Here is an 18,118-nt window from a genome sequence, read left to right on the forward strand (position 1 = left end):
GATTTTCATTTATTGTATTATGATCAAAAATGAAAACAACGAGTTGATAACGATCGTATAAAAAAGTGGTAAAACACTTTTTTGTGTAAAATTAGTTCAGCTACAAAAAGTAAATTTCTATTTTCTCCTAACACCACTATTTGAAAAATAATCTCAACAATTACTGATTAATCGAGTCATACAGATTTTTGTAAACATTAGGTAAGTAGAGTAAACCCATTGGTTTAAAATGCTTGAATAAATAAAAACAAGTGGGAAATTGCTCTTATATTGCATATAGTATAGTTATTTTTGCTAATAAATTAGCAATATGTTTCCGCATGGTTATTTTACACATAATTTCCTGCTATCAGGTATAATTCATTGTTTCTTTCATTTTATTAGAATGAATAAGATTTCTGTTTAACTACTTTCAACAAATTTGAACAAATTCGAAAATTAAAAAACTAATCGATGAAATAAATTTTAATTAACAGCGATTCATAGGGCTCAAAAATACCTCCATTTGAAAAAAAAATACTCAATTTCATCCATTCATTGGCCAACAATTGACGAAAAACTTTGTTACATATGTACACACATACACGCACGTACGGACGTGGTCTAAAAATTGCAATCTCGGGGACTTTTTGGATCATAATGAGTCGATATAACACAAAAATCCAAATCTTAGATTTGAACGATTACAAAGCTTCCATTCGGAAGCAATTCAAATCAGGTTTTATCAACCATTGTTAGCAAATTCTTCGATTTCAAGGAAACAAGAAGACGAACGACTGTACTGCGTAGGCAAATTTCACCCCCGGCACACTAAGGGTCAAAATGAGGGTTTCAATATTTCTCCATATTATAGAAATCCAAACAGACTTTTGGTGATGAAAATTTGGTGCTCAAAATTAAGACTTCAAAATTAAGGGTCAGAAATGAAGGGTCAAAATAAGGGTCCGGAAGGATGTATTGAGGGTCACAAGCGTCAGATTAAGGATCGCAAGATTAAGGGTCACAAGGGTCAGATTAAGGATAACAAAGGTCAGATTTAGCCTCCAAATAAGAGTCTACGGGGGTCAGAAATTGAGGGTTACAAGGATGAAAATAAGGGTTTCCATATCTCTCCATATTGTAAAAATACAAATCAATTTTTGGTGATGAAAATTTGGTGCTCAAAATTAAGACTCCAGAATTAAGGGTCAGAAATGAAGGGTCAAAATAAGGGCCACGAAGGATATAATGAGGGTCATAAGGATGGAGGACCATGGAGGTCATATGGAGGTTGTTTAAGATAAACAAATCACCCTAAAACTCTTTATTTTCTGTTGTAGGCACAGACAACGTTCGCTCCTACCCTCCGAATTTCAACGCCTCCACGATCGATGACCTCACGAAGCAGTTAACCAAGAAGCTCCTCTGGATCGACTCAAAAGACATGTGGTGCTGCAGCCTCGAGCCCGTCTGGGCGGACTTCTTCGGAGCTCGTGCCGTAGGTTCCAACCGCCCAGTTCCCTTCCTCGACGCCTTTCCCGTCACCATCTGGCTGCACCTCTCCCCTCCCTCCTCCACCACCTCCACCGCCAAACCCAGCGGAGCGGATATCCATGGCTTAGCCTACATCAGCAACCTCATCTCAGTCCAGTTGAACCACTACCAGTACCTTTTCCTCCTTCGCCAGATGGAAATCTTAACAGAGATGAGTACCTACCTCGTCGTAGACTCAAACAGAATCCTCAACGTCGAGTCAGGCTCGCTGACGATAGCTGCACTCATCCCCCAGGTAGAAGTGACCCTCATAATGCCCTCGCAAACCCCGGGAAAGGAGAACTCAGGTGGAGACCTTGAGTCAGTCGTTCCAGACTCCTCCAGCATTGCAGAGGACCTCCTTCCCTCCTCCCTGCCTCACCACATGGCGACAGCAGCACGAATGGAGTTCGGCTCTAAAAGATTGAACACGTCCAACGATGTGGAAACTCCTCAGAGTGAAGTTTGCTCGATGATATCAATGGAGCACCCAACGCAACAGGTTGTGACATTCAAACAGGAACGAATCGATGCTATTCAAGAGGGTGAATTCCCGAGGCTAAAGCGTCAGCCCTCGGAGACAACTCCATTTATACCAAATAATTTCAATGTTGGACTATCGTCCATGAAGAAGGGCTTCGCCAATCTGATGACCTCGATCGATTCAGCTCTGAAGGCATCTCCGGAGGATGGAAGCAGTGATACTGTCTCCATGAGGAGTGATATGAGCTCTGACAGTGAAAATTATCTTGTTGAGAAGCTCGAGGAGGGGGATTCATTCTTTGGGGGGCTCAATGTCACTGGGATAACAGCGGTGGAAGAGGCTACTGAGGTTGTTGAGGAAACCCCTGACACGCAGAGTGAAAAATCCATGGATTCTGCTTGTAAACGAAAGGATCTGGTGTCGATGATAACATTTAAATTGTCGAAGGTTGAAGTTGTCCAGCAGAGCTCGGGTTTTGATTCGGTTGTGAAGGCTCAAGTGGCGAAAATAGCGAGCGAGGAATGCTCGTCGATACCCTGGGATGAATTCCAGTCGAAATTTAGTTCTAGGTCAAGGGGCTGGGTCGAGGTTCCATCGGATGCTGATTGTGGGGCGTGTGCCAGGGTCAGGCTCACTCATGGGTTGAGGAAGGAGGATGTGGAGAGGGTGGGTAAAAAGGGGGGGAGTCATTTGCAGAGCAAGGCGGGACTGATGGCCATGTTCCAGGATGAACTCAAGGCGAAGATTATGAATGTTAATTTGGCACTGTCGATGAGCTATGTGGCTGGACTGACGGATCTTGTGGAGGACGAGGTCATTCCGGATCCACTACCTATGAAGGTAAATATTTTTCTTATTTTTACTTTCGAATGGAAGCTTTGAAATCGATCAAATTTAAGTTTCCTACTCTTTGTGTTAGGGTGACTAAATATGGTCTAAAAAATCAGAATATCCGATTTTTAGATGGTGGATATGTGGTGGCCTTTTAATTTTTTTCTAAATTTTCTAAATTTTCGAACTTTGGAAAATTTTTTTTTCTTGTCAAGGATTAATCGAATTTCATGATTTTTTCCATGAATATAGACTTTAATGAGCTCTATTTATTGACACCAATTAAAATTGAATTTTCATACAGATTCGAAAAAATTGATATTTTTCCCAAAATCGATTTTCCAACAATCCCTTAAAAAGTTGTCATCAAAATGGAATTAGTCATGGCTCAAAAGATTAATAACAATACCCTCTTGATTCTATCCGAATATGATGGGGGTCGCACAATTCGTTGTTGAGCTACAGCGCATAGTTTATGCAATTTGAAAGAGAAAATCGGTTTTTTCCTGATTACTGAAAGAATAATTAGTAATAGCAATTAAATCAAGGCTTGAAAAGTATATTTCAATGCCTTCTTGAGCAAGTCAAAAAATGGTGAGAACAGCATCATTGCTTATCAAGTTACACAATACCGTCATGAGCTTTTTATATCAAAATCTCTATCTTTATTAAACTGAGGTACTAGTCTATTATGTTGAATACTTATTCATATTGATTCGTGGTTCCGACTAATTTTTAACAGAACCTGGGTTAAACTCTGGCGAAATCCTGAATAAACACTGATTAAACCTGGATTGAACCTTAATTAAACCGGGAATGAAAACGAATTCAAGTCTCGAAAGAGTCTGAATGTAGAATTATTTGACAAAACGAAATAATACGCAAAATTTTGATGACGTTTTATTTGATGATAGTACTATGACATAAAAAATAGAAGAAGAGAATATTGAAATAAGAATTTCAAAAAAGAAATCCCATTCCGAAGCAAATTGCTAATTCATTAGCAACAATTATTGTATTAATTTATAAAAAAGTGCCATTGTCCACTTGTTTATTCTTTATTGAATAAAATATTCAAATAATAGTCAATCTTCCTAACTAAATTACTGATTCATGATCTTTACTTTTTTCGCTTTCGCGGACGGCAATTTAACTTCATAGTCGCAGTCTCTTCCTTCAGTATCTTCCCACTGCTCCAATAGTTCCACAATATCTTCAGATTCATCAAAAACGTAATTGGCGCCATTTGCCGCGATTTCCCCTGGTTTAACTATGAAATCAAATAAATGAATGAAAATTAATTATGAAGCGATGAAAAACATTGAAAAATGCTAGGAATCATTTTACATCCATTATAAGGAGAATTGGAACTTGAACTTTCCTTCTAATTCTTGGACCCTAGGATATGATTTTCAATGTCCTTTAATAAAAAAAACCAGTGTAACGTTTTTCGAAGCCAATCTATTCGGCGTATTGTGTCATTAGATTTTTTGTAAATGATGATAACATACATTAAAGATATTACGATAGTGCTGTATTGTATTATATTCTATATTATGCTATATTATAATACATTACGCATATATAAGGGTATGTAATGTAGCACAATATCAGTTTATTATTTAATTTTTTTGATTATGTCCATTATACTTTATAATACATATAATATCCTATACAATATATAATAGCATTATCGTAATATATTTAATTTACGCTATCATCACTTATAACAACTCTAATGACACAATAGGCAAAATAGATTGGCTTCAAACATATTACGCTGAATGTATTATATATGTATATAAAATATAGATTCTTTTTATATTTTATGTTTTTAATTTCATATGTTATTTAATTATGTTCTTCATATGATACGCTACGCTATGTCGCGAAAAATGGTGACAAAAAACGTTACATGCTTTTTTATAAAAGGGATATAAAAAAATACAGTACATTCCTGAAACTTTTCCTTCGGAAAGCTTGATATTAGCTTTAAAAAATATAATATAACACTATTTATTACAATTGATATACATTAAGCCCTATGGAGTAGGAAATACGCCTGCGGAGCGCGCGGACTAATCTAGTTTTATTTAAAAAAAAACAGAAGAAAGCTATCAGAGCGGTTGAAATTAAGAGTTGACGCGTGAACTAGTGGAAAGAGAAAAGAAGAATATTAGAATAAAAAATATGTTTCTCTTCAGATCGAATAAAGTGGGTTCCGTTATCCACTGTATCCGTGTGAAATTTTGAATTGAGTTTCCTCCCATAATTTTTATTCATTCCTCCGGTTCGTTACCTCTTAACGTCAAGAACATGTTTTATTGTTTCGACATTTTTCTCTCTATTTTCAATAGTTGACGCATCAACTCAATTTGAATTTCAGTTTGTCTCATCACTGTTCAATGAAACGACTTTGAAAATCGTGTTCTATGCCCAAAAAATAGAGATGAAGTTCACGTCGACCATTCCTCTCACAATGGATAATCGTTTGGAGTAAAATTTATTGTTAACGTACCTTGTTTCAATAACTGGGATGTGCCTTCATTCTCTTGTTCTTCTTGTGCATCACTGACAGTCCATGTCCCCGTGTCGATGATTATATCCAAGTGACCCTTTCGTCCCTTCTCTCGATGAAGACTTAATAGAGTCCATGCTGCTTCATTCCTCATGACACTCACTTGTTTCTGATGAGCAATATCGAAGAGGTCACTCAGTGTACATTTGAAATCAATTTCTTTCACTTGATAATTCACGTATTTATTCCTTCGAGAGCCGCACTTGAGGATAGTTTTGTAGTTTCGCACTAATTTTTCCATTTTCCTAATAGCATAAGACTCGTTCACGATCGGAATCCCCGCATATTGCCAGAACACAGCGCACTTTTGTACAACACACTTCAAAGCTTCGCGGGCAGTAAGTTTCGGAATACTGAAGGCAATTGGTTCCCGTGAATTTCTGGTGTTACATTACCTACTAATGCAATCTCTGTACTTTGTCGTGTTTGTGGCATATTTACGAGTTATTTTTGGAAATTACTGTAGAAAGAACGTTTGGAATAGCGATTGATGTGATGTTGACTGTTTGAAAGTCTTTCTTCGACTGACGTTTAGTGTGGACGAGGAAATTGTCAAAAGGTATTTGAGGAAGGACAAAATAGGTGAGAGCTCCACCCCTAAAACCTAGATGAGGTGCGAGCGAGAGGTTCAACTTTTCGTATCATAAATTGCTTCACTATTATTCACCGTTTTTCAGATCCTCAGGTAATATTCGTTTGACTACCAATCGAATGACTGAAATGACTGAAAACCAAATTTCCAGAAATTTTGTATGCTAAACGTTGTGAAATAATTTCATGTTCAATATTAATTTTTCCAAAGTTTTCTTCACAAATGAGAGTTTCTTATAATCAGATGTGGCAGGTGAGTAATTTTTTTGCCTTATTTATACTCATTCCACGACGTGTTTGCATAATCTCGTCGTTTCGTAGTTTCAAAAATATCGACAAGTGAACGCAGACCTCACAAGCCGATCAAGGAAAATTACCAAATGAAGAAAAATATTTTCATCATTTTTCAGACTAATTCAACTGCGAATCTGCTTCTATCCTCTGAAAAAATAACATTCCCAAAATTTATTTAAACTATTTCCGTGAAACGAAAATATGTTCCGATGCATCAACACAGGTAGTTTGCTAAGGGCTGCTCTATAATAAGCCCGGAACGGCAATGGAAACATTGATACCCAGTCGGGTCGTAGGTAGAAAAACACATGGCGCCGGAATGAGTTCGACACTTTGCTACCTGGCAACGAAGGGTCATAAAGCAATTGGACTTTCCCCCAAACCTAATGATTACAAACTGCCAATAGGTCAAATAGTTCTGCGAAACTTTGAATGGCTTATGCTGCCAAAGAAAATGTTTATAAAAATCTATAAAAATCCACCATCGATTTCAGGGTCTTCTGATACAAAATTCGAAAATATCAATTACCTTGGGCACACTAGGCTGTATTAAACAATTTCTTAATTTAATTGTTCTTCGTTTTGTTATTTTCCCTTCAAATAATTTTTTCTGTTAATTAAAACATTCTTGAAGGTATCGAGCCATTATTTTTATAATTTTTGTGGTTATTAAGTTGATTTCTGAGACAAAAAAATGAAAGTTTCAGTCTAATGTTGTAAATCTTGAATATTGTTAAATAAGTTACCGTTTAAATAAAAAAAGAGTTTATTAAGGTAAATGTACCTATGCCCGTCTCTGTCCCTACGCTCGTTCAGATCCTGCCAGCTATGACATTTCAATCATTTTGATAGTCCCAAGACTCTGTTAAGAGTGAAGTACGATTGGATTTATTATTTTAGTCGATAAGAAAAGTTATAGACACCAATGCAGAGTGATTTATTGAATAATAATAGAGAAAAATCACATTCACGTGCTACGACAGAGTTAATTCTTAAGCGACAAGTTAAGAAACTCACAATTTTAAAACGTTGATATCTCCGTTACAATATTAAAATGGAATTGAAAATCCCTTGGCTAAGGTTTCGAATAGTTAAAAATTTAATAAAAATGCATAAATTATAGTAACATCCGAATATTTCACTGAAATATTGCCAATTAAAAGAATAGGTACAATGAAAATGGCATTGATCCTACGCTGGTTTTGCACCCAACTGTCAACTGGTAACGGACTGAACGGATGAAAAAATTATTTAAAAGGTTGGACTGTCCAATGGAAATATAATTTTGTGCATCGAGATATTTTTTAATGTTGTTTTATCACAAAATAGGATACTCACGATGTAATTAGGTCGGATATAACCTTTCCATATCACTCAAATCACGAGACGAGGATAGGGACATGGAACTTTTCACATTCATGGACGATTATTTATTAAAAAATAGTAATTATCATAATTAACATAAATAAATTTCAATTCTGAAGGTTTTACCCTCTGATATGTAATTTAAATCATCGCATCTTCACGCTCATTTCGAGCGAGAAATATTGGACTAATGATGTGTTCACTTTAGCTGGACGAGCGTAGGATCATTTACCTTAAATAAAATGAGCGAAAAGAATCCTATTCTAATAATGAATAAAAGATACAAAAAGAAGTGACATGTCCTAAGAACAAAGATAAAAGAATGACGAAAAAAGAAAGAGACGATTGTACATGAATTTAGTTGAGAGAGGGGAAAAGAACAAATACGCAACAATATAATAAGTCTCTTGCCTATTTTTGCCCGCAATTTACGCAAAAACGACTGAATGGATTTCAATGGTATTTGCACTATTACATAGTTTAGGATCCTCAATCGGCTACGGTATATAGTTTAGTTCGCACCGTAGAAACTTCTAGAAAATTCAAGGACTTTCTGGTAAATTCTTGAATATTCTCGGATTTTATAGAAAGTATGAGCAAATTCTTTGGTTTTACCGAAAATTGCAGAAAATTCTTGGGTTTTCCGAACAATTCGAAAAAATTCTCCAACTTTTGAAAAAATTCCGGAAAACTTTGATTTCACAGAGAATTTGAAAAAACTTTTGAAATTTCTAGAAAATTCGAAAAAATTCTTGGGTTTTCTAAATAAATTTTTTCTTGTCCCAATTGAGCAATTTAATTTCAAATTCTGATTGACTAGCTGTGTGGCCCGGCTTCGCACGGGCAGAATAAAGGAAAATTGAATACCAGGATTATTGAGAATTCCTGCAATTGAAAAAAATACCTCAATGTTCTCGACTTTTGCGGGTTTGAAGGTTTTGGGTTGGGAAAATTTGAGGGTTTTCCAAAGAAATTAGGAAATCCTCGGTTGTTCTAGAAAAGTCGAAAACATTGAGGTGTTTTTTTAATTTCAGGAATTCTCAAAAATCCTGGCATTGAATTTAGTCTTATTCTGCTAGTGTTGATTATAAGAATTTACCTCTTACACAAAGTTTGCAATTTCATAGATAATCGGTAACTTGAGAAATATAAAAAAATATTATCTTCCCTTCATCATAAAACGTCACCCCTACAAACCTCTCCCTTTTTCTCACCTAATGATGTGACGTAATATTTAAATGCCCCTGCTCCCATGCAAATAATCAAGAATTCAATTAACATCAGAATTTTTCCTCCTCACCTCTGGGTAAAAAAAAATCTCTTCGTGATGAAATTCACTTCTCCGAGGTCACTGTGTAATTGGCCCATGAAAAATTCAATTTCCACGAAAATTAAACTTCCCATAACATGATTGCAGCTTCTCTCATGCTGATAAATGCAATAAAGTGAGTGATGCACTAAATGCACCCTAGAGTTTGAAACTCATATTCTCCATTGTTAGAATTTTTGTCATCAACTTTAATGACTTTAATACACACCCCAGGTATGGGAGAAGTTTTCACCCACGCTGGGAGTTTCGCATTTCGCTGCTATTCTCTGAGAACTTTGTTTGACGTAACCAAGTGGAAAATTGTTTTCGTAAATAATGGTAACTTGAGTATCGTTTATCATCGCGTTCATTCTCGATATTAAATATCCAAGTTGAGGTTGTATCGTTGCTGCACTATTAGTAGAAATCATGAGGTGAAACATGTTAACTTGTTCCTGAACTGTTAAGGGGAAAAAAAATTAAAAAATAGTATTTCCTTCAGGAATCTGATTTGGTCTTTGTTTTTTTTTTTTTCCAAAAAACCGAAAACATTTTTTCTGGGGTGAACCTTCCCTTAATTATGGTTTTTCAATATGGGCAAGAAAAATATCAAATGGCAATTTTAATTTTAATTCGATATCTTTTTATTTTTATTTCAATCTCTCGAGATGAAACTCCATTGAAAGATATATTTCTTCTGTTTCAGTGTTATAATGCTTCTTCCGTAGTTGACGATTTCACATAGATACGGAAATCATTGAGGCAGAATTACACTAGAAATTTTTTGCAACTCAAGTAATGGTTACATTTCAATTTTCAATTTCGTGAACTTGACTTCAATTTGGGAACGAATCGTTCACGGAATATCTTGTTTATTCTGGGAGTTGAAAAAAATTGAGTCCTTCATGTTAGACGATCACTGATATGTTTGTAGAAAAACTGAACGTTACATTCAATTGAATTTATAATGGGTTAGAAATCAAGAGCGATGATTGTTTGCATTTGCACAATTTTCAAACATTCCAGAAATTAATTGATTTGTCACTAACAAATTATAAAATTACCTGTCAATCCTCCGTTGTTTTTTTAATTGTTTAACGTGCTTAAATATGCAAGGTTTATTTACACTATCAGTAATGTTTATCACACTATCAGTAATGTCACATTATCAGTAATTTTTTGAGTAGTATTTTAAGGATTTTTAGATCTGTTGTTGTCAATAATGGGATGATTCAGTTCGTAAGTGGCACTTTAAATTGTTTGAATGCTCTAATGAGTGTTTTCCTTTCATTGCTCAGGGTGGAACAGTACCACAGAATGCGGTCAATGTCTTGACTTTCGTATCTACAAGTATAGTCCACATCTTCAATTATATGTATTCGTTTTAGGGAGGCTCCTCCGTTCGTCAAAATTTCCAAATTTTTTCTTGGAATTTCGGGAGGTAATTTTTTTACTGCGTAATTAATCGATTCTGTTCGTTTGCGATACAGATGAATCTATCAATATGAAATCGATCACAGGGGCAATTCCAAAGTACTAACAGTCGTATTGAACAGTCAACTGCTGAAAGCAAAGAGCGCCAAAATAGAATCAGTCTTTGTTCTGGAAATATTGTTGAAAGGAACACTCTTATCTCAATTCATCAAGCCTTCCTCGATATTTCCCATGTATTTTACGTAACATTTCAATCGTGATTTTCCCTCCCCCTCCCCAGTAAATCCCTAACATAGTCACCAAAGAAACTATTGTGGGAGCCAGCGTCATCTCAGTAAATCCAACGAATACATATGCCCCTCACCAACTCGCTTAATAATAAACCCACTTATCGGATAAATCTATTTACATCTGTTATTCAGATATTCTTGGAGAACATCTGTCTGCGATTGAACGAAGACCGACCCCCGAACAATATCACATCTCCAGGGCCCGTTCCCATCGACGTAGTCATCTCAAATCTCCAGATATTGCGAGATAAAAAAGGAATTTTCCACGTTGAACCCCACAGTGATAAGCGTTCCCTAGCAAATTTAGCGAATGGAATTGGCAAATGCACTATCAGTAGTGAAACAGAACAAGAGTTGAATTCATTAAGACAGTCATCGAGACAGTTAAAAGGGGACAATGAGGAGTTGAAGCGACGTCTCGCAGCCCTAGAAAGACTGTCAGAGGAGAATTCTCGGCTGAGAAGGTCTCACCAAGAGCTAGAAATCCTCAAATCGAGTCTCAACGCAGCTCAGGACTATATCTCCGAATTACTGAAGGAGAAACAGGCCCTGCAGGACACTGCTGCTGTCCTTCAAAAACAGCTGACAAAATCCAATGAATCAGCGAACAGTGGACGGCCATCGTGGTCCATCAAGAGATAGCATACCAGCTGCTTCGACTGCTCAACCTGCTGCAGTGCTAATAAATCATGATAGAACAGAGAGAAAAAAATATATCAAGGAATTTATTGTCTCTAAATTCAATTTTTGAATATTATTCTCGAGGTTTCTCTCGAGGAGGTACAGAATTTACAGTTGCACTAGGATTTCAGACTGAGTAGGTTTCTTCAACATTCCTGGGGGTGAGAACGAGCAGGTGAACTTTTACTTTATCTCTTAATGCAATTATTTCAATCGTTTTTTCAAGTGTAATGAGAAAACGTGATATGGGAACTTGGAGAGTGAGTGATTCAGGGGAAAACGTTGGGGGATTTTCATCCCAGGGGAAGCTGTCTCCCAAAAAATATCCCTCCTACTGGAAAGCTAAAAAATCTTTGAAAACAAAAATCGCTCCATTGCCTTTTCTCGTGGAGTCACTCATCATCCAACTAATTTGATATTTAATGAGAGTCGGAGGGTGTGATGTTTCACAATTTCATTGCTCATGTGAATTGACTTGTTCGTTTTTTTATGAAGCTTGAGATATTATTTAATTTGAGGAGATTCAAGGTTGAGAAGGGACAAAAACATAGTAGGAAGGATAATGAGATTGGAGGAATATGATTATATTATTTCGAGGAAATCGAGAACATCACTATTTACCAAAAATTGCACTCCAGAAGAAGATCTGAAAGGAATACAAATCTGATCTGATAATCAATAATTTATATAATTGAATTGAGAATTTTCCGGTACTGGATTTTTCCGCCAATCACAGCGCAGTATTCGAGGATACTCTATTGTTATCAAATTTTTTCGGAAATTGCACACTAGCTTCTGGAAATTGAATCTGATATTTGCATAGGCTCTTCATTTATTTCTAATCAATTGGATGTTTTGCTTGAAGAAGCCGTCCTGGAAAATTCTCCGCCGAATACCCCTCGACTTTCAAAATTACTCGCAATATTTCCCTCAAGCTTCCCTGCAAACAAACAAAAGTGTCAAGTTTTGCAAAAAAATGTTTAGCCTGCAAAACTTGACACTTTCATTTGTTTGCAACGAAGCTATCGGGAAATATTCCGATAATTTTGAAGGTCTCGGGGTATTATAACTGAAAATTTTCATTTCTGAGATAATTTTATGGTGAAGAGGTCACACTTGAATACCTTCAGGTCTCGTTTTGTATGTTTGAAATGTCAAATTTGTACGTTTCTTCGCAATTGACGAGTGATTTCAGGGGGAAACGTTAGGAGATTTTCGTCCCAGGGGAAGCTCGCCCAAAAAAATATCTCTCCTACTGGAAAGATAAAAAATGTCTGAAAAAAAGCCAATAATTAATTTAATATTTAATGAGAGTTGGAGGTTGTGGCGTTTAACGATTTCGTTGCTCATGTGAATTGACCTGTTCTTTTTTTTTATGAAACTTAAGACATCATTTAATTTGAGGAGATTCGAGAGTGAGAAGGGACAAAAAACATAGTAGGAAGGATAATGTGATCAAGGGGATATGACTGTATTATTTCAAAGAAATCGAGAAAATCAATTTTTATCGAAAATTGCATTGCAGAAGAAGATCTGAAGAAATACAAATTTCATACATGATCTGCATTTTCAGAAGATGATAATTAATAATTTATATGATTGAATGGATGTATCCAGTATAATCATATTCATTCGAGCTCAAGGGACCTCATGTAAGTGGTTTGTAGCATATCCTTAGACTCTAGAAATCCCAAGATCTATCTTTTTTCTAAAATCCATTTTTTTATGGGCCGTCACTCCCCTTCTTATTATAAAATTATCTAGAGAGTGATTTCAAGATCAAATGTTACAAGATCTTTTTCATCTAAAATTTTCACAGCCACAAAAAAGGTTTGCTGGCATTTTGTTCTGAAACCACTCATTTCTGAGATAATGTCATGGTTAAGAGCTCACACTTGGATGCCTTCAGAACTCGTTTTTTATACTTGAAATATCAGATTTGTACGTTTCTTTGCAATCGACGCCTTCCGTTATTTTTGTATTGTTACTATTCAATTTTCAAATTAAAAGGCTAAAGACTTTGATTTCTTCCTTAATTTTTTGAATTTTTACTGGAATTATTCAGTGTCAAATTACTTTGCGAAAAATTAAATATTTTTATGTTGAAAAGGTGATGATAGTTTGTTTGATCTTCATCACTTCCTCTATACATGTACATAATATAATATATTTAAGAATAAATTCTTACGTAGTCGAGAGAATAATTCGTGAGTTTTGCCGGAAATATATTATCAATGGTGTTATCAATGAAAAATCAAGAGTTACCATGTAATAATTCAATGACTGAATTCTCTAAAATCTGTCCATATATCAATTTCAATCCTCCTATATTATACTTCAAACCAACAAATTTTGTTCCCTGTGTCTTCAGTTCACTCCAACATTGGAATTGTTCAAATTAACGTCAAAATAGTGCAATAAGGCATGTACAATTACTTTTTTAATTAGTTACTTATTGAATAGTTTTGAATTTTGTGTCGTGTTTTTAATTGAATTGTAATTGAAACAAAGACAGAAATGAGTGAAAAACAAATTTTATATTAAAAAAGTGTCTCTACCTTTGTTGAGATATATTCTGAATAAATTGAAAATTGTTAATTTTTAAAGTCAATATGTTTTTCTGTTTTATTCGAATTTTTTGTGACTAATGTTTAGTGGAACGTCAAGTGATTAATACCATTGACGTATTTTCCTCGGAAGAAATGGTCAACTTGCATCGCAACATTTTTCCTCGACTAAGTGCTGTATAATGTTCCACGATTGAGGGAGACGGTACGAAATTTTTCAAAATTTGGGTCAAAATGGACTAATTTTTTCGGCCAAATTTCTTCGTTTCTTGACGGATTTGCCTAAATCTCTTCTTCGAAAAGATATTCGCAAAAAAATCTCAATACTTGCAGTTGTGGTGGTGAATGAAAAAATTCCTTACAGATTATGTCATGAATATCTCCCTCTGTACTGAATTTATCGAAAAATTCCACGAAACTCCCTCCGTAGAAAATTGGATGGGCTGCAGAAAAGATCTTTCCCGAGTTTCATCTGAATTCATTCCAGCCTTCTCCCCTTTCACGATTCAGCTAGTAAATTCCTATTTAAAATCCCCACCATCCAAAAATTTCTCTCATCATCCCCCAAAGAGCCATAGAAGAGGATAAGTTTTGGGTGTTATAAAAGGGTCATGAAAAAGCCCCTACACGGAGAAAAAAGTTGGGGAAAAATTCCTGAACAAGTCAAGTAATCGGGGAGCAAACTCCATTTCATCTTAAATAGAGGAAAACGTGCGAGATTAACCCCATCACGTACGCGGCGTTTTTGTTACTAAGCTCGTCTGACGCACGATATCACTCAAATCTTATCGCTTTTGATGAATGGATAATAGTAAAACCGATATGTAATTGAGCCTACAGTATCCCTCTTCTCAAGGTTTTTGTTTGGTTAAATTATTATCCATAGTTTCGGAAATATTCAATTTCGAAAAGACCTGTCCATTTAGACTAGGGTCGCTGCCTGGCAGGGACCCCGTATGTGAGCGATTAATAGTGAATTTTACTCCGTTGGTCCGGGAAATCTTACTGACCGTTAGGGTGACTTGTACCGAAACTGTAAAATTTACCCTTCATCCCATCAAAAATTATCCCAGTGGACGTGAATAATTGCTCCAATTTTTTCGACAATTTTTCTCTGACAGAGAATGAGTTTTACCGAACCCGCTCGGTACAAATTCACTCCCACATACAAAACAAAAAAGACCCTACCCACGTGGGAAATTTTACTAAGCAGGAGGATAAGTTTGGCATCCATAGACGTTTTTTTTTCCGGGAAATCGTAAGATATCTACTAAAAATCAGTTTTTCACTAAATTACATTTCGTTCCAATATTACCATTCGTATATGAAATTTGCCACGATTTTCTAGGTAATTTTTATCTAATTTTTCTCTCCATGTAGTTGTCTACTAAATCCAAAAATTCCTCAGATTTTATAGATTTTTCTTTTTCTTTTTGTGAGCGATTACGTCATACCGGGGAACATTTTACTATACCCCTTTTTGCATCTGTCTACAAAAATTTCTCGCCATTAATTGTGTAAGTATTTTCCAATGTATTCTTTTTCCATTAATAAATTCAAGCAATTAAGCTTGAAAATTTTGAATTTCTACAGAAGTTTCTCTACAGCAATTTCTATAGAAACAATCTTAACAGAAGAAGTTGCATAAATAGAACAAAATTTGTTGATCGTTTCTATAAAATATTTTCTTTTGAACATTTCTGCTACACACATTGGCGAAAAACTCGTAGAATTCTCAATAGAAATTTAATGTAAATTCAACAGCAACAGTTCGTGGGATTGTATCACTCGCCTTCGGCTCGTGCTATAAACCTCCCACGAGGCAAAAAACACTTTTCCCACGAGTATCAAACGATATTTTTCATCGCAATTTGTGGAAAAGGGGCGTTTTAGGCACGTGAAGCGGGCCTAAAAAGTTACTTTTTCGCACAGCGTGATGAAATAGTATGTTTCGTTACGAGTGCGGAAAAAAGTTTTTTTTAGAAGGAGCTTTATAGCACGAGCCGAAGGCGAGTGATATAATCCCACGAGCCAAAAAACACTTTTCCCACGAGTACCTAAACTTCGCGTGCCTAAAACGTCCCTTTTCCACACATTGTGATAAAAAATATCGTTCGAAACATGTGAAACGGGAATTTTCATCTCGTGTGATTGGCAGCCCTCGGCTTCGTCTCGGTCCGCTAACTTCACGCTCGTAAAAATTCCGTCTCGTATCGAAATATACTAATTCCGTACTGACCTTCACTTTTTCTCGTCCGGGGACTGGCATTGGCCCTTCCCCAAACTCGTAAAAGTGAAAATCACTACGGAAAAATATCGTTCATGACTAGTGCCATGAGGTTTTTTTCATGCGAGTAAGAAACCCCATGGCACTAGCTCTGAAATATACTATTTGTCTGAATTTTCCGTGCCACATTCTGGAAATTTTTATCGTGTTCAAGTTGCACTGAAATTTCAAGAAATGTTGTAATTGAAAAATCAAATGGTAATAATTTAATATTATATTAAATATTAAATAAATTAACAAACACTATTTAACATTATTCAATATTTATTATTATATAATATTAATATTAAATTATATAATATAATATTGTATAATAATAATTTTCTGTTCAATTATTCTGTGAAAATTCAGAAAAATCAGGAAAATTCAGGGAAAAATTGAAAATTCATGTCATTGCGTTTCTGAACATTCACGTTCTACTGAAAATTCAATGAAGTTGTAAAATTTCCATCTCACTCCCACTGAAAACTCATGAATTTCCGTGAATTTTATTTAAAACTTGGAATTTCATGACCATTTTTTCTCTAAATTCGATTCAATTTACTCTCATGAGATTTACCATATCTTTCATGAAATTAAAAAAAATTTCCAACAGTGTACTCTTGACACACGCGCAGCGCGTGGAAAGTGCCAGTTAACCCTGATGGTCTGGTTACCAAACGTGACCCTGCGACTCTGGTCACCTCCGCGGGGATTCCCCGCCGTGTTATTTAGGCTCTAGCGTTGCCGAATTCACTCTACACTGCTCGGACGCGCTTAGCGAGTTTCCGGCAACGTCGCATGATGGACAACTTCATTTAACACGGGAAAAATAGTTAATCTGCTCAAAATAATTTTTCTTTAGAAATTACGGGAAATATGTTGTTCTAAAAACTACTATAATTCTTTAGATAATTCAATTGACAAAGTCAATTTTTTTTAAATCTTTCCGGTTAGCCAGTCAATTGTAATCCTATTCTAAAAAGAACATACACTTAAAGTCGATAACTATCGATATCTCGCAAGACTGTCACGCTTATTCCTCATTGGCTCCAGTCGTCTGAGGCGGCAAATTTAATTCATAATGATTAATTTAATTTTGAGATTTTCAATTATGATTGTTACAATTACAGCGCGCTGTAGCGCGCGTTCGGTCTCGTTGAAGAAAAACGACGCGCGGCGGAGTTTGCCTCATATGGTGACCAATCTAGGGGTAACACCACGGCGTGTGAAAAAGTGAACTTTCCAGGCAGGCAATATACAATTTTATTGCTTCGATCAGAAGGCATCCTCCGTATAGTTTATGGAATTGTTTGCGAAAATTTATAGAAATTTTTCGTAACCTTCTGCTTCTCAACACAGATATGCAAAATATTCTGCCAATATCTCTAGAACCAGTAGATTTATCAAAAAACTACAGGAGATCTTTCTCGGTATCTTCTTGAATTCTCTATTAAAAAAAATCTTATTATTGATTTTTCAAAATCTTTCTGATATTTTCAACAATATCCTAACAATATTTCCAAAGTATCTTTCTATTTGGAAAGGGAAGTGATTGTAAAATATATTTGCATTTTGCTTTGTGAATATTGCTACAGCGAGTAGCGTGAACGAAAAAAGTCGAGAAACATTTTTAGTAGCTCATAAAATTTCATCTGAAAAAGCACATTGGATGTGTTTTCCGGGACGTCCTAGTATAATAGATATTCATCAAATGCTCTAGAAACTCATTCTGGACTTGGCTCCTTTCCCTCCATCACTGGATCCTTCCTCACAATAAACTACAATATAAACCTTACAGTCCCGAAAATGGCCAGTTATTATCACACACCTTGGAGTGATAAAACTCAAGGACAGAGGACGTAATAAAAAATGATTGATAAAAGGTCCCACACTGTTAGAAAAAAAATTGAAAT

At 35.6% G+C, this 18,118-nt stretch overlaps 1 protein-coding gene across 1 annotated transcript in view; it reads left to right on the forward strand.

Moving 5' to 3' along the window:
• LOC107046571 (UHRF1-binding protein 1-like) overlaps positions 1 to 12,320 on the forward strand; it is a 30,656-nt gene extending 18,336 nt beyond the window's left edge. The window contains exons 11-12 of the mRNA XM_015269212.1: positions 1,320 to 2,836; positions 10,821 to 12,320. Coding sequence (XP_015124698.1) covers positions 1,320 to 2,836; positions 10,821 to 11,330 — 2,027 coding nt within the window. The 3' untranslated portion in view covers positions 11,331 to 12,320. The remainder of the gene's footprint in view (positions 1 to 1,319; positions 2,837 to 10,820) is intronic.
• The last annotated feature ends 5,798 nt before the right edge of the window (positions 12,321 to 18,118 follow it).

The sequence above is a fragment of the Diachasma alloeum genome, unplaced genomic scaffold, assembly GCF_001412515.2.
Source record: "Diachasma alloeum isolate Michigan unplaced genomic scaffold, Dall2.0 Dall_scaffold_01509, whole genome shotgun sequence".
NCBI classification, from domain to species: Eukaryota; Metazoa; Arthropoda; class Insecta; order Hymenoptera; family Braconidae; genus Diachasma; species Diachasma alloeum.